Raw genomic sequence first — 22,935 nt, forward strand, 5'->3', positions numbered from 1 at the left:
ATTTATAATACTTTTTTGGTAATTTTAAAATGATATATGTTATTTTTTCTGTCCCGATATATGTGACCCTGATAGAATTCTGAGAGTCAACCTATTTTATTATATATCTTTTAAATATTTTAAGTAATTTGTAAATGATTTATTAAGATAATTTTTAAGTCATTTGTAAATAGTAGAATGTCCCATCATAAACTCCCTTTTATTATATAGTAGAAAGAATAGAAAATAATAAGAGAAAAATCTAGTAATTCCACATGTCAAGTTAATGGGTAGCCTCAACTCCCACTTATATAATAAGAGAATAGATTATTATTTTACTGTAAAAATTATTAAAAATGACATTGTCATTCTTCTCATGGCTCTTCTATATAATAGAATAGACAAGATAATTGAAAGCCCATTCACGAGCCAAATATAATTAATTATATTTTCAATTTTAATTTAGAAAAAATATCTAAATGCACATCTTATTTTACTATAGTCTCTAAAATTTTCTACCATTTAAAAAAATTACAAAAATCTCTCTCTGATACATCGTATCTTCTCTTGAATACATCTCTCCTCCTTCTGATACATCTCTTCCCTCTCGAATAGACCCCTCCCCTCTCGGATTCATTAGTGAGCTATGTGTTTGCAGGTTTCTTGAATAGCAATGTATCACGACTGATGCATCTGATATTTTTTAATTTTAAGGAATTTTTGTAATTTGAAAAAGAGTAGGAATATAATGTAATTAACTATTAACGCAATGAAAAATTATATTATTTTTACTTTAGTTTATGTGACATATTTTTCTTTTTAGTCAAATCCAAAAAAACTATGTATTAGTATATTTAATAACATTTTGACTTTAAAATATTTATTTTATTCTTAGTAAAATGATTTATAGTCATATGAACATCTATGGTTTGTTTTAGACAACAAATATAAAAGTGTTTTTTTTTTGAAAAAAAACTTCATGTTAAGTCAAATAAACATACATAAATAGAAATGGAGGGAGTACAAAATTTAGATCAATTTTATATAGAGCCGTCAAAAAGGGTCGGCCCAGCCCTACCCGGCCAAAGCCTCGCAGGTCAATGAATTTGATGGGCTAGGGCGGACCGGCCCCTTCATTTGGAGGGCTTGCAAATGTTCAACCCAACCCTAAATGGGCTGAGGGCTGGGGCATGCTAGCTCTTTTTTTTTTCTTTTTAAACTTAAAATTTCATATTTCCATTGGAGTTTCACACGTCATGATTGTTGTGAAAATTTCTTCAGATACTGAGGAATATAAACTATTCATTGTTTTGAACTTTTTAATTTTTTCTTCATTATCATTTTTTATTTGAGTCAAAGTTGAATTGACAGGTTGTGGTGATGGTTTACCATCTTCTTCAACAATATCCTATAGATCCACATATTGTAAATATGTCTTCATCCCCATAATTAATAATTCTCTCATTTGAACATATGAGAAGAAATTAGTGGAAACATATTTGATGTCATATATGTTATTTGGTGGTGAAGATTACTAGCTCTGATACCATTTGAAGAAAAATATTTTATTTATAAACTCAAATGTTTTATACGTTTCTGTATATTTATGTGATTCTATATTTTCTGTATATCGAAGATAACCAGTAACTTCCCTATTTATAAAAGTAAAAAAAAAATTAAACTAGAACTAGGAACCACTCTAATTAACAAATCCTAATAAAACATAAAACATAGATACCATAAATAACAAATCCTAATCAACTTAGGATTCCCACTCCAACTTTGAATTATTATTTTCTACAATAATGAATTTAAAAATATATACATTTATATATACGTGCATGTTATTAATATTAAACAAATTGACATTTCTCCTACATACTATTGCAGATAAACCTAAGATGTTCTACTACAATAACCACAAACAAAAAAAATGATTACGTTTTTTTTAGCTTCTATGATTATGAGAGTTATCATAGTTTTGTTACTAGCTACTCTTTGCACCGAAATTCACCACACAGAGAACAAAAATGTGAAACTCATGCATATGACAAATGTAGCATTTGAAGGTGGAGTTGCTTATGGTAGTTTTTTTAGGAACCACACGATTAGCTACATGTGGATTGTCACTATTTACTTATATGAGCAGTTCTTTGTGTGTGGGTATTGAGGTCTGGACGTATGTGTACATAAAAAGACCAAATATGATAAGGAACACTCAAGTTGATTGGGGAATGAAACAACACATTGTCTTCGTAACTACTGAGCACTATATAAAAATAGTTGTTTCTCTAATGCAGTCTGTTGTTTGGGTGATGAAGATTAATACACTTAAGACTCGATGTTCAACTTCGCAATGGGGACATATGGATAGATTTTTCTCCGTATATCTCATATTGCTTGCCTTTCTCGCTTGGACGAGAGAAAACGAGTAGAAAAATCGTCTTCCGTAAATTGTCTGATATTAGGAGAAACTGAAAAAACAGCCATCGAGAATGTTAATTCGATATCATCTCCAATATCACGTCTACACCCTCTGCCAAAACTGTTGGAAGTGATGGGTGAGGTATATATTTTTCGATTGACAAATTTTAGTAATGGTATGATTTTATTAATACAAGTGATTTATTTCATAATTTCCTTTACTTTATTGATACTTTTAATTAAAAAAATTTAATGTTAGGATGTAATCCACTCGACTTTGAACATGTGGACTTTAAATCTTACTGTAAAATTCAAAGAAGCTCAATTCAACAAGTATGAAGTGAGTGAAGATATTAGCAATATAAAAGAAAGTTGGAAACTTCCTGCATTTGATTTGATTATGATTCAGTATGACAAATTTGTTCCTTCTGATTTTCAGGATACAATAGCTAGAAATGTGAGCTTTTGTTTTTGGTTTTTCTCAATAATTTAGTACTTTGTTTATGTTATTTTTTTCTAATAATGTGACTGAAATCATTTTTTGTTTATATATGCGTGCATGCTATTACTGTCAAACAAATTGATGTTTCTCCAACATAATACTATTGCCGACAATCCTAAACTTTTCCATTACCGTAACCACAAACAAAAAGAAAATGATTATGTTTGTTTTAGCTTCCATGTTTATGGGTGTTATCATAATTTCGCTACTAGCTACTCTTTGCACCGCGATTCGTCTCGAAGTGAACAAAAATGTGAAACTCATGCATATGGCAAATGTAGCATTTGAAGGTGGAGTTGCTTTTGGTAGTTTTAGTTGCCTGCAGATTGTCACTATTTACTTAGTAGTTTTTTGTGTATGAATATTGAGGTATACGTATGTGTTAAAAAAAACCAAAAAAAGATAAGAGACACTCAAGTTGATGGGGTTTCTTGAGAATGAAACAACACATTGACTTCGTAACTACTGAGCACTATATAAAAATAGTTGTTTCTCTACTATAATGTGTTGTTCAGGTGACGGAGATTATACTTAGGGCTCGATGGTTAACTTTTCAATGGAGACATATGAATAGATTTTTCTTTGTATATTTCGTATTGCTTGTCTTTCACGTTTGGGCGGGAAGAGTTGTCGTAAAATCAGCAAAAAAAGTCTCTTTCGTAAATTGTATGATATTAGGAGAAATTGAGAAAGCAACCGCCGAAAATGTTAATCCGATATCACTTCCAATATCACGTCCATACCCTCTGCCAAAACTGTTGGAGGTGATTGGTGAGATATATATTTTTTTATTGACAAATTTTACTAGTGGCGTGATTTTATTAATACAAGTGATTTATTTCATAATTTTCTTTACTTTATTATTGATACTATTTATTAAATATTTCTTTTTATTTTAGAATGTAATTCGCTCGACTTTGGACCTTTGGAGTTTAAATCTTATTGTGAAGTCTAAAGAAATTTAATTCAACATGTGGGAACTAAGGAAAGCGATATGAAACAAAGTTGGAAGCTTCATGCATTCGATTTGATTATGATTCAGTATGACAAATTTGTTCCTTCTGATTTCCAGAATACAATAGCTAGAAAGGTGAGCTAGAAGATTTGTTTTTGATTTTTCCCAATAATTTAGTACTTTGTTTATGCTTTTTTTGTTTTGTTTAATAATGTGACTGAAATCATTTTTTATTTATAGTGGAAATAATTTTTGAACACGCAGGCCCCCGATATTTAAAAAAATTTAGTTACGGGGAAAGCTATTGGTATTCCGAAGGAGATTGAGGCTTTCAAGGTGAATTGATATATAATTCAAATTTCCTTTCTCAATTATTTGAAAACTAGAATTGACATATATTTAACTTTTAATTTCTTGTTTTGTTTATCAAGAAATAGGATATGGATTGACATATGTTGACTGCAACATTCGCAAAGAGCATAATATCCGTAACTTCCTAAAAAATATTTGGAAGTTATATCTTGAATTGAAATAGTGCGGTAATCAAAGGGGCATTGATTTAGTTTGTTGTTGTTGTCGTCATCTACTGATCAATTTTTTGAAAGTTTTTTGTTGGTATTATCTAATCAGTTTGCAAGTGTTGGTATTTGGCGAACTCTAATTATATTTTGAAGGTTTTTTGTGTATTAAAACAATGTTGAAAGTTAAGTGGATTTTCCCCAAGTTGTTTGTTCTTCCTTTCTTATGTTGTTTCATGTTTGTGTATATGTGTTAGAACAGAAATACCTTTAGATCATTATAACTTGAGCCGTCAATAATACTTGTTCATATAAATTAAGACATATGATGTATATGATTATTGTTTATAAGTCCTTAGCATATTTAATTTTCCTATTAATACATTGGCAATCTTTCTGGGTCTATTGATATGATTTTGAACTCTTGAGGTTTTATTCTTGGTTCAGTAAAGTCACCAACAAGGCTTTATTATACTAAGGCCCAAGTCCGTTAGTAGTCTTTTCTTTTTGTGTTGTCATAACGGTCCAAGTAAGTTAGGCTAGCATGTTATGTGTTTTTTTTTCCCTTAATGAAAATATAAAATAGAGGATGAATTCCTCTACAAGGTGCACTATTCATTATACCTTTTTAAAAGATTATTTATTGGTTTACCATGAACATTTTCATGATAATTCAATTTTTATTTATTGAGTGTTTGATATCAAAATTGGAGTCTGATTAATTTGGATTCGTATCGTATAAGACATACTCAAGAAAAGTGTGGAAGTCATTTGAGTCCAATGGATCGCACCAAATTCTTTGGTATGGAAGTTAAACTTCTTTATTAGCACTCATGCACATTACAAATACTGAATAATAAATGACATAGATTGAACTGAGATTTTGATTCAAAATATAAGTGAAAGATGTTTTAAAATTTATTAATCAAAGTTAAAAGACGAATAAAAGAAAATGCTAGTGGATATAATAATAAATTGTCTTAACCTATTCTGTAATATAGTTCCTAGATTCTTGGACAAAAGATGAAAAGTTATTTTAAGAAAATGATGCTTGCATGTAAATTTGTATATTCTGAATTTCTTGCCACTTTGTGCTATTGTTAAAGTAACCGAGAAAGACATTCAACAAAAAACAAAAATCTTTTTCCACTTTTTTTGTCCCGACGAATGAATAGATTATTTTTGGAAACGACTCAATATACTAGCAACTGAGAATGGTATTCCACAAATAACTTTTTTTGTCCACGTGAATATATGAATTATTTTTTAAAACGACTTAATATACTGCTTACATATGTCCTATTGTACCGAATCTCGGTTATCAAATTCTTTATTATTATATTTTATACAAATTGTCGTGGCATGAACGAATTTCTTCGCTTTGATTTCACCCCTAAAGCTAGATCCTACCCTAACCTTGAGGGTGTCGCAGATCGAGTTCTGGGCTAAGGTTATCAATTTTGCAGCCCTTCGAAACTCCTTTCAGGAAAAGGTTCAGTAGATCTATCAGATTACCAGAAATGATCAAAGAACAAAAAAATTGGCTAATCGAGAGTCCTTGCCCGACAAAAAAAAAGGATTTGCCGGTAGAATGGGAGTAAATAGCCCTTTTTGGTCATATGGATCGAAAAAGAGTTCTTTGGGAAAGAAACTACACCATGCTCCCTATATCAATAAAAGGTCTCACGTAGATCAATTACCTAAACCATGTTTTTCCCAAGCTGAGGTCTAAGACCCTTTCGGAAGCAAACCCTAGAATAAAGATGGAGGAGGCACAAAAAGATCAATTTGCTTTTGAACTAAATCTTTAAAGGCAAAAAAAATAATTGTACATTTTATGCATTTATATATGATATAAAAATAAAATATATAGTGTCTTCAAATACCTCCTTGATTGATGTCATTTGTGATTTTTTAAATAGATATACGTTCAGCGTATATGTAGTTTTTGAAGAAAAAATCAACGAAAACCCAAATCTTATTAACAACAGGTTAAGAAGAAAGATTGAGATAAATCCCATTAGTTGGGATCAATTTCTAGAGTTAGAACATGAAGTAAAATTTTGGGTTTGTCAACCCAATTTTGAATGATTTAAAGTTAGGACAGAGGAGAGAACCTTGGACTTAAAAGCCCAATTTGGCTGAATTTGGGCAAGGAGCCCAAGTTCAACTTTTTCACTGTTGTATATTTATTTGATATATTGACCATCTTTTATTTAACTTGGTTTTACTTTATTAAATTTCCAAAAGAAAGTCATTTCTTCTTTTTATGTTTAAATTGAAATAATTTATATTTATATTTATTATTTATTTTATTAGTTGTCTTGTCAATACATGAGTTACTTCCCTAAAAATATCTCTTTAGTTTATTTTCCTTCAAATAATTTTTTTTTCTTATTAATCAATATTTTCGAAATTAGTCAAATATATAGTCAAGTTGTTGGTCAACCGCATGTTAGCGGACACTTCGAATGCCTAATTCATTCTCAAAGTGTAAATTGAAACCCAAACCCTCTTTGGATTTCAAATGATTTTTAGTTTGTTTAAATCTTTTGAAAAATTTTAAGTTTTCTTAATTTCTTTTAAAAAATTAAGTGACGACTCTCTTTGTAAAATCAATTTTTCTTAAAAAGTTAAGTTGATTTTCGAAAATAAGTCTTTTATTTCTTTGACTCCGCTGGGGACATAATTAAGTTCTAGCCATGATAATTTGACTGTTTGACTATTTATTGATAATTGTTGAATTATTTATCTATGCCTTACTTGTTTAAATTTCTATTAAACTGTCATTTCACATTCATGACATTTTCCGATTGACTATAGTATATTAAAGAACAATTTTGCGAAATCGTAGCAGATCTTTCTTATACAATTCAAGAAAATGTAGCATTTGAAGGTGAAGTTGTTTTTTGTAGTTTTAGCTGCATGTGGATTGTCACTTTTTACTTCTATTAGTAGTCCTTTGTGTGTGAATATTGAGGTCTACACATATGTGTTCAAAAAAAGACCAAAAACAATAAGAGACATTCAAGTTGATGGGGTTTCTTGAGAATGAAACAACACATTGTCTTCATAACAATTGAGCACTATATAAAAATAATTGCTTCTCTACTATAGTGTGTTGTTCGGATGACGAAGATTACACTTAGGCTCGATGGTCAACTTCGCAATGGGGACATATGAATATATTTTTCTTTGTATATTCCGAATTGCTTGCCTTTCTCTCTTGGACTGAAAGAGTTGCCGTAAAACTGACAAAAGAACCCTCTTCCTTAAATTGTCTAATATTAGGAGAAATTGAGAAAACAACTTTAGAGAATATTGATCCGATATCACCTCCAATATCACGTTCACGCCCTCTGCCAAAACTATTGGATATGATTGGTGAGACATATATTTTTCGATTGACAAATTTTACTACTGGATTGATTTTATTAATACAAGTGATTTATATCATAATTTGCTTTACTTTATTGATATTTTAATTAAAAAAAATTTTAATGTTAGGATGTAATCCACTCGACTTTAGGTCTTTGGAGTTTAAATCTTATTGTAAAGTCTAAAGAAGTTCAATTCAACATGTGGGAAGTGAGGAAAGATATTAGCGATATGAAACAAAGTTGGAAGCTTCCTGCATTTGATTTGATTGTGATTCAGTATGACAAATTTTTTCTTTCTGATTTCCAGGATATTATAGTTAGAAGGTGAGCTAGAAGATTTATTTTTGGCTTTTCCTAATAATTTAGTGCTTTGTTTCCGAACTTTTTTTTTGTTTAATAAGATGACTGAAACCATTTTTTGTTTATAGTGGAAACCACTTTTGAACACGCATGCCCCTGATATTCCGAGAATTTTAGTTACGGAGAAAACTATTGGTGATCCGGAGGAGATTGAGGCTCTTGAGGTGAATTGATATATAATTCAAATTTGCTTTCTTAATTATTTTAAAACTGGAATTGACATATGTTTAACTTTTAATTTCTTGTTTTGTTTATTAGGCAACAGGATATGAATTGACATATGTCTACTGCAACATTCGTAAAGAGCAGAATATACGTAACATTCTAAATTTTTTTTGAAGTTATATATATCTTGAAATGAAATAGTGCGGCAATCAAAGAGGCGCTGATTTAGTTTTTTATTGTTGTCGTCGTCTACTAATCATATTTTTGATAGTTTTTTATTGTTATTATCTAATCAGTTTGCAAGTGTTGTTACTTGACGAACTCTAATTATGTTTTAACGGTATTTTGTGTATTAAAACAATGTTGAAAGTTAAGTGGATCTTCCATAAGTTGTTAATTATTTCTTTCTTTGTTATGTTGTTTCATGTTTGTGTATATGTGTTAGGACAAAAATACATTTAGATCATTATAGGTAGAGCCGTCAATATGGGCTAGGCTTGTTGGGCCGGCCTGGCTTAACCCGTGATTTGATAGGGCTGAGGTACGATTTTTGGAGCCTATTTAAGAAAAGAGTTGTTTAGCTCGTCCTGAATAAGTCTGCCGATTTGTTGAGCTTGAGAAATATTGATAGGGCCGACCCGTGGACCGAATAAAAATGAATTAAAATATAAAAATAAAATAGAGAATTAAAAATAACAAGAGTCTTAACTCAAAATCTGTTTAAAATTTGAAATATTACAATTTAAATACAAATTATGTTTATAAAATATGTACTACATAAATAAAAAATTTCCCTAAAAATTTCTAGGGAATCACTACATAGGCCATAGCTAGCCTATGGAATATTGTCATAGTTTTTGTGTTTTATTATGACCAATGGAAAAAATTAGGTTAATATTTCTATTTAGCTATTTATGTTTTTACTTGAAATCAAACTTAATAAATATTATAAAGATAATTTTATTTGTCTATTTGACTAACAAGTAGTAACACTAACACCGTGTAATATTTTCTTGTCGATATCTATGGTAATATTTTTAAATTATAATTTAATTTAAAAAATTATAAAAAATATACTCTTAAGAGGAGAGAGCTTGCCCGACAAAGCTCGTAGCCCACGTACTTGTGGGCTAGCCCGATCTGGCCCGTCAAATTTCAAAAACTAATTGAATCTACCATCAAACCGATCTTGAAATAAAACCCACAAGCCAACCTATGACTATGGCTCTGATACCGTGTAGAGAATAACAGAAGAAAAGTATAATCGGGGAACCTTTTACTAGTCCAAGATCGTTAACTAAGATCGGAAGACTCAACTAAAGAAGCGAAAGCTAGAAGGGAGAACTTGTTTATGGTAGAAGACTATTTTATTTGGGTTGTTCTTAGGTTGTTTTTGAGTTGTATACAAATGACAATGGTCACCCCTATTTGTACTTGTGTAGGGATGATATTACAAGCTCTTGACTATTCTATCATTTACTATAAAAATATCTTCTCTAAAATATCTACAAGAAAGTTCTAGCGAACTTATCTTCTAGCAATTTCTATAGAATATCTAGATATTTCTTCAAGACAATTTCTATAGAATATCTAAATATTTCTTTAAAATAATTATTTTAGGTACTACACTAGACCATTCTAAAAACTATATTAGAAAAATCTATGGTATTCCAAAAATCAACTTTATCATTTTTTCACAAATGAAATAGATCAGCCCATATTAACAGCTCTAATTATAGCTTGAATTAATGTCACCTTTTAGACATTTGAATGCTTTACTTAGGCCTTACTGTCACATGTACATTCCCACTAAGATTACAATTATGTACCATCAAATAAAAAGCACAACTATTTCTTATCATGTTTAAAGTCACAACCAGCTTGATCTAAATCCTTAAAACAAACAAATTGCTATCTCTTCCTTCGTGTTAAGTAAATGGACCAGAATATAATTATCTAATTAAAACTTTGTGAAATAGGACAAATTAAGAGGGTATAATATTCTTAATAGCACTAGTTAATTTCGATTAATGAATCTGTTGTATTCTCTAAACAAAGCAAGCATGCACTAGTTTATTATTTCAATTTTCTTGTCAACAAACAAGTTTCTTTTTATGGAATAGCTAGCACCAATGGGAAAATAAGCAAATTGTAGAGAATAGCAGAAGAAAAGTATAATCGGAGAACTCTTCTGCTAGATCATTGATTAAGATCGAAAGATTCAACTAAAGAAGAGTAAGCTAGAAAAGAGAACTTGTTTCTGGAAGAAGACTCTTGAACTGGGTTGTTCTTAGGTTAGTTACAAATGCCTAATGTCACCCATATTTATACTTGTATAGGGATGATTCTAGAAACTATTCTAGATACATCAACAAGAAATATCCAGATATCCTTATCTTCTAACTATGTAACAAAAATCTAGATATTTCTATATTTTACTATAAATATCTAATTATCTATAACATCTAGATTTTTCTTAAGTATACTCTACAAAATTTTAAAAAGTTCTACTAAATATCTAAGATATTTTTTGTACTTCCAAAAAATCATCTTTATTTTTCACACAAACTCCTTCATTAGGCCATGGCTATAAAAAGGAAAAGACTTTTAGACACTGAATAAGTCTAGTAATTAAGATACCTTAAGGAAATATAACAATCTAATACACTAGAAGGAAAAATCATCCCAATATACTAATTGATATCCATATTGCTAAATGATCATGATCAGAATTAAGATGTGTCGTAAAGAAAACTTTAATGTATATATTTACCATTCTGTTGAATCCGGCATTTAATTTAATTTATTTGTATATTTACTTTTTTATGTATATATTTACCATTCTGTTGATTCTTTAAATGAAAATCGTGGTTCCACAATTAAGTAAAATCTTTTGAAAATAACTTTGGGATTTTGGTGATTTGACAACTAGCACAGTTTACAAATTGCCTTGAACAAAACAATAGGTAAATGGGTGAATTTATTTTTTTCAATTCACAAATGTTATGAAATAATGACAAAAAGGTAGTCTTAAAAGTTGTAGAAAACATTTATGTATTTTATTTTTTCGAATAAATCAAATTAAAGATTAGCAATCTTATAAAATATAAACTTATATCATGTATTTGTTTATTAAATACTGCTGTTTGAAGACTAGAATTTTTGTGGTTTTCCATTTTTTGATTTTATCATTTGTTATATTTTGTAGTTATTCATACCTTTGTCATTAGTAAATTTGTCTCATTTTTGTTCTAGACTTTGACGGAGCTCCAGGGTAGATAGGATAGATCAAAATACTTCCAAAAAAATGTAAAAATGTACATCTTAATTAGTTTCGACTATAGTTTAAAATTACTTAGTTTACTTTAAATTTGAGCTCTGTTACACTACCAAAAAGAAACGAAATTATGATGGAACTCCGAAGTATAATAGTGTATAAAATTAGAATATTTATTTCATATAGTAGAGACTAGAGAGTATTTTTGACCCTTCATTGAAATTGTGTATAAAAGTTTATAACAAATGAATGAGTTGAAAGGTGAAATTAGGAAGAATTGTTGCAGAATTAACTGAAAATTTTCGTTATTTACTATGTATTAATCATGAATTGAATGGATCATGTTTAGATTCTTGATTACCTTTGATCTTATGCACGCGCAAATATTTTGATTAGTATGGATTATGCTAAGTGGTTCTTTATTTATAATGAAAAAAGAAAAAAGAAGTTACGAAATCATTTTTAATTGGGATATGAAAGGGGATTTTTTTTATTAACGAAAGACCTAATTCTAATTAAATTAGGATTCCTTCTCCTACTTGGATTCCCAAAGGAAAAAAGAAAACGACTCCTTCTCCAACGGTTAAGTTCAATTAAGATACACATTACTATATTATTTTAATTATTATACACGAAATAAGTCAATAACAATGATTTGTAGGTGAGAAAAGAAAAAAAAAAGGAATTTGTGATAAACTTAATGCAGTTTAATTGGATTTTATTTATTTACTAAATCATATTAAAATTAAAAAAACACATTGATTTGGTAGGTTGCTTCACTAACTTCTCCCAGTCTCCTAATCCATTGATTGCTAATCAAGAATATTACCATATCTGTATGAAAATCTTATACTACTAAAAACTTTACGTTCTCTATATGTCCATACTTGTAATTTAGGAGTCGTTGGATAATGTGGGAGGGCTATTCCAGAATTAAAATTTATATATATATTGTTTCAGATATTGTTAGGGTGTGTTAAAAGTTCAATATTGGTTGGGGAATAAATTGTCGGTTTGTTTACATGGACTTGGGTAATCATCTCCTCATGAACTAACTTTTGGGTTGAGTTTCAGGTGTCATATCTTACATGATATTAAAGACTGATTCATCCCTAATTTACGCCATATGATTTTTTTTATCGCATAATTACAAACATCTTAATTTAAAGCAAGCTAAGATCAACTACGTTATAATTAAAGAGAAAAAGCTCAAATATGCCATTGAACTTTTAGAAAAGGTTCATTTATGCCATCTGTTAAAAGTTTGTCTCATCTATGCCATTGTTGTTAAAAAAAAGGCTCATCCATGCCATTTTTTTTAACTCCGATTTTGTAAAATCATTTTCTTACATCTAACGTTAGTTTACTATTTATTATATTTTGATTACTTTTTTTAATTATTAACCACGGTTAATATAATGTGGATGACAGGAAAGAGAGGATTTATAGCTCGATAGAACCTAATAAATTTGAACTTTTGAATTAAAAAATACCTATGAAATTACACACACATTAATTCCTCATACCAAGTTCTTACAAGGAATCAAGATCAACTTCAAAAATTAAATTCTCAAACAAACATTATTTAAAGTTAATCAAGCCTAAAAAAGTTCACGTAATGGGGAATATTAATCTTTTGAATGAATTGAAAGGTGAAATTAGGGAGAATTAACCGAAAATTCTCGTTATTTACTATGTATTAATCATGAAGTGAATGGATCTATGTTTAGATTCTTGATCAGTTTTGATCTTATGCATGCGCAAATATTTTGATTAGTATGGATTGTACTAAGTGGTTCTTTGTACGTTTTGAATTTTTATAAAGAAAAAAAAAGAAGAAGTTACGAAATCATTTTTAATTGTACCATGGTAAATATGTTGTGTGCAAAAGAAAATAGATATGAATCAATTAATTAAAGATAGTGTTAAGTATCAATTCCCTATCAAGGTAGACATTAAATATAAAATAGCACTTGTAATAAATAATAGAAAAATAAAAGGAAAAGAAATTAAAGAGTAAATAGACATTCGTGACGATTAGTAAATTAAAAATATATTATAAATACACAAACAATTAACGCCATACATATATAAAATCCTGCAATCGAATAACCTTGATTCTCTTTTACAATGTGCAGATTCAATGTCTTCTTCTGCTCCGCTTTTATAGTCCCACTATAGATTATCTCAATCTCAATCGTCTCATCCGTCTCTATATTTATCTCAATATGATTCATCTCAATTTTTTGATCTACTACCTCTATATTTGATTCATCAAATAAACTATGACAGTTGAGATGGCAGTTATGTGGATTATATATAAGAAGGAAAATTAACCTAATTCTAATTCAACTAGGATGCACTTTACTTTTACGAAGAAAAAGAAAAGGACTCCTTGTCCAACTGTTAAGTTCAATTAAAATTATATATATATATATAGTTTCGGATATTGTTTAAGTGAGTTAAAAATCTAATATTGGTTGAGGAATGGATTGTCGGTTTGCTTGCATGGACTTGAGCGATCATCTCCTCATGGCTCATAAGCTAATTTTTGGGTTGAGTTAGACTTAAGATGTCATATCTTATATGATATTAAAGACTACTTAATCCCTAGTTTATGCTATATAATTTTTTAATTGCATAACAAGCATCTTAATTTAAAGCAAGCTAAGATTGACTATATTATTTTTAAAAATGTCACTTCAATTAGCTCATCTCATAAAATTATTATACAAAATAAAATAAAAAAGAATAAACTCACTAATATATAAATATAAATCTATGCAAAGATTAAAAAATTACTTATTAACATGACTTAGACAGAGAAATATAAGTCATATTTTACTATCATTTATCAAACATTTACTATTATTTATCAAACATTCTACTATTATGTAACAATATATCAACAATACAGAAATATTTTAAATAATATATCTTGTTTTGACATTATAAAGATTACAACACGTACAAGAAATCACAAAAAATCTTTAAATAGCTCTATAATTAATTATTTTTTTGTATTGTCTTTTTGTGGAAAATGTCATATCTTAATAAAGAAGAATCATACTTCAAATCTTTTATATCAAGAAGCTCTAGGCGAATTTTTTTATATTTTAAGTATTTCATTTAATTTTTAGAACCAAAACTATTAAATTCTAATAAATTAATAGAATTAGAACCAAAATTATTAACTTTAATGAATCCGGTTCATACAACAAAATAGACATTTTCTTGTTGTTAGGCTTTTTATAAGTTATTTGTTACTGTTTGTTTTGTTGTTGAGACGTTCCATTATTCAATGTTGTAGCAACTCTTTTAATTTAGTAAAATATTACTTGATTTAATCAAGATGACTTTAATAGACAAAATCCACCATCGAAGTCTAGAAGCAGAACAATGCCACAAAGAACTAGGAAAAAATTGAAGAGAATTTAGAGTCGGCGTGATATGCTTGTAAAATTGAAGAAGAAAAAGATCCCAGCGATTGGTTGTATGGGTATAACCCGTACTTGTCATTTTCCTAGATTCTCAAGAAATGTAAATGGCCTATTTTTAAAAGGAAAGACCATACATTGTTATAAGTCATATATGCTTATTTTGGCAGAGTGTACGAATATGACTAGCACAATTATAAATTCTTATTAAAATTCTCAATTTTATAAAACATTGTGGCATTTCCATTTTCATCATGCTCAAGAATTGTATTCTAATATATTCTCTAAGCATATAATTACTAGTTTCATATTGTAGCTCTTTATATATACACATGCAAGGATATCTATTAAAAAAAATAGGGCGAACTAGTCTGATTAACTCTTATACTTGTATGAGTTTGTATTTTGGGCCCTTGTACTTAACCCTTTGTCAACTGAACCCCTAAATCCATTGAAACTTGGTATTTTGAACCCCTTTTTCATAAGGTCAATGGTGCGTGTAATACAACCACTACACCTCAAATTCCACGTCATTTTTAATTGCCACATAGGAAATAAAGTGGAAAAAATAAATTAAACTCCCTAAATTTTATTTGAGAAATCATTTTCTCTTTCTTCCAATTTTTTCCCCAATTTCTCTCCTTTCTCTTCTCTCATTCCAACGCTCTCACAAGTAAAATGCAGCATCAGTAAGACATTTGTCGCCTCCGCAGTGTGTGGTAGAGCTACCACTCAAAGATGAAGACTATGTTCTTGAGATAAGGGATATGTTCTTGTCATGTGAAGATTTACAAAAATTGGAATGATTGATATTGTTCGGCTCTGGCGATGTTGAGTAGGTTGGAGGATACTCTATTACTTGTTGAAGAGTAAGATCGATAAGTTCATTCATTTTTTTGTGGAACAATAGCAGGAATTTGTATTTGTGAAGACCCTTTCGTAAAGTGATAAAGAATAAATTTGCATAAGAAATGATGAGCTCTTTGAAGAAGATGGAAGACAACACGCAACAACCAAAACGAAATGAGGGAAAAAAAATGAAAGAAAGATTTGAAGAGTAGAAAAGCAAAAAAAAAAAAGACTTCTTTTTGTTCAACAATGGTGAATGCATAAATGGAGAAGAAGATGACTCTTGATTAGGTCAAAAATTGTCATTTCTTGTCTTTTTCGAAGGCCTCACGCGCATAAAATGTGTATCACACGCACTTTAGATAAAAATGCCACATAGGATGACAGGTCAAAAAAGGGGTTCAAAATACCAAATTTCAATGGATTTAGGGGTTCAGTTGACAAAGAGTTAAGTAAAAGAGCCTAGAATACAAACTCATACAAGTATAAGGGTCCATCAGACTGTTTCGCCAAAAAATAGGGAACAATCCAAGATGTCTGTAATCTTGACTCAAATGCATAAGTTCACATAGACATGCAGAGTCAGACATGGTATGAGAAGAAGGAACCAATAGATCAACAATAGGTTCATCCATGATTCAAATGTTAACCAGAGTCCATGATAGCCTTTTTAGTCCAACAATGTTGAGTATTAAATTATATTGTTACAAATCATTACTTAACCATAAAATGTAGTAATTCCTAATTTGTCCAAACTTCATCATTATCATGTGGATAGAAGAAGAATACTTATTGTGGGCAATAATTTTGTAATATTCCCATGTGGATAGAAGAAGAATACATATTATGGGAAATAATTTTCTAATAATTTGTGTAGTTACTAAATACATTTATTTATTACTAGTTCACGAACACAGGCATCGTATATCTCATGTTTATTAGTATTAAAGTACTAAAATGATATAAATAATATTGAGGTATGAATGTGATGAAAATTTGAGTAAGAAAATACAAGTATGAATTAATGAATGATTTGCTACAATTTGTTCACTAACACTTTCTTGTGTGGCACTTCTATTTTCTATGAACTTTGAACTTATTCACATGTTGCAAAGCGTGCTTGAGATTTTTTTAAGAAGAAGAAGAGTAGAAAGTTTAAAAGAATTGTAGTGTAAAAATGAGAGAAAACACATCTATTTATAGCCAACAAATGATAGTATGAATAGGTGTTAATTGTGTCTTATCAGAAAAGTCACAACAAATGATAGTATGAATAGTTTATGCTTTTAAGGTAGTATAGATATAGATATAGATATAGAAATAAATAGATAGATATAAATTATTATTATATCAAATATATATTTTTTAATGAAATACATCACTCTAACAAGTTTCGTTATTGATCAATTTAGACTAGAAATGTTGTATCCAAATTAACCCCATTATTATGAAAAATTATGACCAACTTAAAGGGAAATATACAGATAGATTTAAGGATCTTTTTTTTCACCCAAAAACTGCCATATATTAATTCATTCTGGACATAGTATGTTCAAAGGAAATTTCAGCATCGTTTACAATCCAAGTTGGGAATAGTCTTTCCCAAGAAAATTCAGATAACAAAGAAATTGAGAACTTAGCTACTATGTTGCTCGGACTCTTCAAAAAGGTCAGGGGGCGCGTGCCAGAATTGCCAAAAGTAATGTTTTTTGGAGAATCCGACATGGATACGGCATCAAAAGTGAAGAGTCCGCGCAACTTAGCTTAGCTACGTTGTGAGCTACAACATTAAACCTTCTAGGAATATGTACAAACATAATATGCTCTAGAGATGCATACATATTCCAAATATCTTCACAAACTACATCTATGTCCCACGTAGTCTTCCCGTTTTTCTTCATTCATGTTGTATCGCTTTTTCTACACATTTTCTTATTGCACACGCTTCAGCACTTCCCAACAAACTGGATCCATGGGTTGCAAGCACTATATCAAGATATTCAGATAAAGTTTTTGCCATTATGTCTGGAGGGTCAGTTAATTCATTATTAAAACTCCAAGCATTCCTATACTTCCAAATATGAAACATAATCATTACTGTCAAATTTAAAGCACTAGTAGAATTGAGACATTTTTTGCCGTATTAATCTTTTCCTTCCACCACAAAGAAAAGTCAGTGATATTGGCAAGATCATTCCAGTTTATGGGCCTCATTTTCCAAGTTATTTGTGAGTCCGCACACTTGAAAAACATGTGTTCCACTGTATCATCTTTTACAAACACTATTGTCATGATTTAGTCGCTTCTTAATAAAATATTGTTTACAGGTAAGGTATTAAGCACACACCTTCTTAGAATAAAATGTTTATGTTTATTTTTTATTTTCATCGCCCATAAAAAATCCCAAAAGACTTTTGGAAAAACGTGATTACTAGACTGAGCAATATTACCCCTAACATCCCTCATCATGCTTAATTTTTTTTCAAGGTGATAATCCGATTTTACCTCATAAGTTGTCGATTTTGTAAAGTGCCAAATTATTTTGTCCCTAGAACATATAGTAGATAAAGGAATAGTCAAAATATTATCAATATCATTTAAGCAAAAAAGGCTATTCAATTCATCCATCTTCAACATTTGTAAGGTCAACCACTTTTAGATCTAAATTTTCAGGATCAATAGCCTTTCTAGCCCAACTTCACCTACCAAACCGGACTAAATTTTTGAATGAGAAGGGATTGGCCGGACACCTTTTTTTTTTTTTTTTTTTGACTTATATAAATTTCACTAGTATAGGACTTAATTAGTTAGATACATTCTAATTTGTAATACTCCCTCTGTCTCAATTTATGTGATTTACTTTCCTTTTTAGTCAGTCCCAAAAAGAATGACACATTTCTATATTTAGTAATAATTTAACTATAAAATATCTATTTTATCCTTAATAATATGATTTACAGCCACACAAATTTCTATCATTCATTTTGGACCATAAGTTTTAAAAGTCTTCCTTTCTTTCTTAAACTCCATGCCGAGTCAAACTACCTCACATAAATTGGGACAGAGGTCAAAATTAAGTATAATTTGTTTTAGATACATTGTATCCAAGTGGATTTGCATGTATACATAACAAATCTCGCTCGTCTCTCTTGCCTCTCTCTCTCATCACGCTCACCACTCTCCCATTATTTGGTATTCAAAAACATGTGAATCATACCAAATGCATACAGATACATGTATCTAGTGTGATTTGCATGTATCTGGAATACATATGAATCCCGCTCGTCAGTCGCCTCTCTCCCTATTTTTGTGTATCTGGTAGCAAAAATACATGTATTTAAGTGTATTTTCTTTGATATATAGTAGAAAATTCTTAATTACATAATATTTGAAAATGTAGGTAACAATAGTATATATGGTAGTAACGTATGTCTAATTATATAGTTTTTTATTTATTTTTTTAAACCCCTGACATGTTCAAAATTAGTAAGGATTCACTTTTGGGAAGCAATCAAGTTGGCTAGCCAACTCCTTTACAGGTTTAAACTTGAGCGTATGCAAAATAGTCTCACTAACGATAATTCCCGCAAGCTTGAGTAATTAGTACAAAATAAGATGCATCACACGTTTATTCTTTATATTATGTTTTATTTATCTAACATTCTATAATTATATAACAATATATCAATGATAATGAAATATTTTAACTAATATATCTACTTATGACATAGTAAAGATTATCATACCTACAAAAAAAAAATTATGAAAATTCTTTTCCAACAAACAAAATATGCCCACGTTGCCACAATTAACGGCACATATTTTCCCACAATATATGTATTTTTACCGTAACACATGATATGATGAATGTCTATTTTTCATTTTTCTTTTCTTTTATATATTATTATTGTGAGTGTTGTTATATATTTTAATGTCCACTAGTATGTAACTTATCTGGAGGGGATGCAAAACCATCTTTGGAATAGTCAGTAAAAATTTAAAATCAAAATTTAATATTACGAGTTAAATTTTAATTAATTTATTTAAAAAAATAAATTGGAATCTTATCTTATATGGAAATTTGTCGTTGTGTGTCCGAGGAGTCTTTTTTGTTTTATGAATGGAGCAACTCTGGATTCAACTAGAAGTTTGATAATTTTTTTGTTAATATATAATGGACTATCATCTATTATTATTGAGATGAAGATAATGTTTAATATTGAGTATAGAAGAGGAACAAGAAAAACAACGCGAAGACATTGAATCAACATGTTCTGTTTGCTAGAAAAAAAAAGGATAGAGAATATTTATGTGCGGAAATTCATATATGTGTAGCAATAATCTTTCTTATAGTTACAGCTGGTTTGATATATGTATACAATATCACTATGCATAAGAATGATGTCAAATCTTATATCGCCTTATTTTCTATTTTTTTCTTGCGAACTTAACTTATTGTTGCCTGTATAAATTTTCTGGCTTAACTAAGACAACAAAAGTATTTCTTTTGCAATAAAAAAGAGTTGTCACACTATGGATAGTTATCTTTTTCCACAATATAATATGTTTAATATTTATTTTTTCATTAATTTTCTTTTTTTATATAATAAATATATATTAATACAAATGCTATTATATATTTTAATGTCTACACTAATAGGGATTTGATGATCACTAAACTTATGTTCAATAAAAACTTACATTATCTTTAATTGATTCATCATCTATTTTGTTTTGCACACACTTAACAAATTTACAATGGTACAATTCAGTGGAAATAAATGGCGAGGGTCTTTTGATAATGAAAAAACAATAATCCCCTTTCATATCTTAATTAAAAATGGTTTCGTAACTTCATTTCACTATAATAAAAAAATGCAAAATTCAAAACATATAAATGAACCACTTAGCATATAACATTTAACAACAACAATAAACATCTTACAAATTCATAATCCATAGTTCCAAACATTCAATTCATAATACATAGTAAATAACTAAAAATTTCAGTTAATTCTGCGACAGCTATTTCTAATTTCACCCTTTAACTCAGTCAGAGGATTAATATTTCCCATTTTCACCATAGACTTAGCAAAATGACGGAAAAAAATAGCCTCATTTTCAGCATAGCTCTTCACCAATTCCTTAGTCTTTTTAACATTTCCAGTTAGAAGCACTTCATCTGAGTTCAAAAGACCTTTTCCCCATAGCAATAATTTGAAATATGTGTTATCAAATCTGATTGGTGATGCAACATCTAGAGGAGAAATATTATTGTCTCCACCACTTGTTGGACAAATTGATTTTAATCCATTGTAGTAAGTTTTCTCTAGAGTTACATCTGGTAAATTGTCACCTTTTTGATTGTATAACCTTTGTTTAAATGACACACATCTTGCCATACCTATGGTGTGCCCTCCTGTTTAGGCATTAAAAAAATTAACATATATAAGTGTGTTCGAAAAAATAACTTTTATGTATCGAATACAATTTGTATAAAATTGATATAACTTACCAGAAAGAGCAACAAGGTCTTGTTCATTAAGACCTTGTTTATTGAAGAGGTTTATAAGATTTTGGATTGTTGAGTTTGGTGCTGGAATATTTATATTTGCTTTGTTGAAATTTGCTGTCTTTGAGTCTCTTCTTCCTAGTGGTACTTCCCAATATGGTCCACCACTCTATAAATTCCAACATATTAAGTAACACATTATTATAAGCAAAAATCTTGAATTGGCTAGTACTTAATTATTATAGTATTCTACTACTAGTCATGTGAGATTATTTTTTTTAATGTGATTTTACTATTATAGTAAATAAAATCCAGTTATAATATATGAGAGTAACACGATAAATCTTTCTAAAAGTTTTGTTTAAAGAGTAAAAATGATTGCAGTCTATGTAAAAATGTACTAACTTTGAAGGATTCGACATGTACACAAATGTTGTCAGACTTTTAAAAAATTGTTAGTCAGACATGTATAAGATCCTCCAAAAAAAAAAATACACTAATTTTGGAGGATCCATGTATGTTGTCAGGCTTCCCAAAAATGTTTCGACATCCAAGTAAGATCATCCAAAAATGGACTAGCTTTATAGGATTCGACATGCACATGTTGCTTGGATTTTCAGAAAATATTGTTGGACGGGGTATAAGATCCTCTAAAAAAATGCATTAAGTTTAAAGGATTAAACATGTATATATCAGTATTTTGAGGAATTCGAGCAACATAGGCGGCAATCGTTTTCATGTATCTATTTTAAAGATGAAATGAAAAAGAAATGTTGGAGTTTAATTAGATGTAAGCTTACTAGGACAACAGAGTCACGAGCAGCAAGGGCTAGAATGTCAGCACAAGAGACAGTGTGAGGACAAACTTGTTCTAATTTAGCTTTGATTTCATCAATTACTTCATATCCCCTTAGAGAATTCTTGTTTGGTCCTGCTTCCTTTTCACTTTTGAATGCACTATTTTTATCCAATAATATCGATGCATCACAACCCTACAACACAAGTTAAAAAAAATAAAAAATTATTGAGGGGATAGGGTCAAATTTAGCATCTTAAACATTTCAATTTACATTCATTATATTTTGGAGTCGTCATTCATACCATAACCGTCTCGTATTTGTCCTTGACTTTAATAAATTTTTAGTAGTGGACTAGACGTATTAGGGAGATAAATATGCAACGAATTACTAAAGACATGATATGAATGATCCCAGAATATAACGTATGGTATACGAAAATGTGTATAAATATTTATACCTGAACGAAGCAATCATGGAAATGAAGTCTAAGCAAAGAAGCAGCCATTCTTGGATCTTTAGAAATGGCCTCTTCTAAAACAGACATTACAATTTCATTTGCTTGAGGACATGAGATTTGGTACAACTCTGGGAATAGACCACCATAATTATTGGAACTAGAAACTGGAAAGGCTTGGAATATTGCACAAGATAAAATAAACATTACTAGTCCAAGAGAAAACATATTATTAATTGGTGAGTAGAAATTGAAAAATCAAATTGTTGTATGATGATTTTAATTACAAATGCATGGGAATATTTATAGAGAGATAATGTGAC

General features: G+C 29.5%; 1 protein-coding gene across 1 annotated transcript; it reads right to left on the minus strand.

Moving 5' to 3' along the window:
• Positions 1 to 20,740: 20,740 nt before the first annotated feature.
• On the minus strand, positions 20,741 to 22,870 carry LOC102603002 (peroxidase 9). The gene is made up of 4 exons (XM_006341914.2): positions 22,616 to 22,870; positions 22,159 to 22,350; positions 21,362 to 21,527; positions 20,741 to 21,265 (listed from the first exon to the last, which is right to left on the minus strand). The coding sequence occupies exons 1-4, from the start codon at positions 22,838 to 22,840 to the stop codon at positions 20,853 to 20,855; spliced, it is 996 nt and encodes a 331-aa protein (XP_006341976.1). The 5' UTR covers positions 22,841 to 22,870; the 3' UTR covers positions 20,741 to 20,852.
• Positions 22,871 to 22,935: the final 65 nt, after the last annotated feature.

The sequence above is a fragment of the Solanum tuberosum genome, unplaced genomic scaffold, assembly GCF_000226075.1.
Source record: "Solanum tuberosum cultivar DM 1-3 516 R44 unplaced genomic scaffold, SolTub_3.0 scf00032, whole genome shotgun sequence".
NCBI classification, from domain to species: Eukaryota; Viridiplantae; Streptophyta; class Magnoliopsida; order Solanales; family Solanaceae; genus Solanum; species Solanum tuberosum.

What these genes read in the sequence shown, in the direction of transcription:
- LOC102603002 (XM_006341914.2), bottom strand. Translation starts at nt 22,840, where the DNA reads ATGTTTTCTCTTGGACTAGTAATGTTTATTTTATCTTGTGCAATATTC. An exon ending in CTCGTGACTCTGTTGTCCTA is followed by an intron (nt 21,528 to 22,158) that starts GTAAGCTTACAT and finishes TGGAATTTATAG; the next exon opens with AGTGGTGGACCATATTGGGA. An exon ending in AGACCTTGTTGCTCTTTCTG is followed by an intron (nt 21,266 to 21,361) that starts GTAAGTTATATC and finishes ATGCCTAAACAG; the next exon opens with GAGGGCACACCATAGGTATG.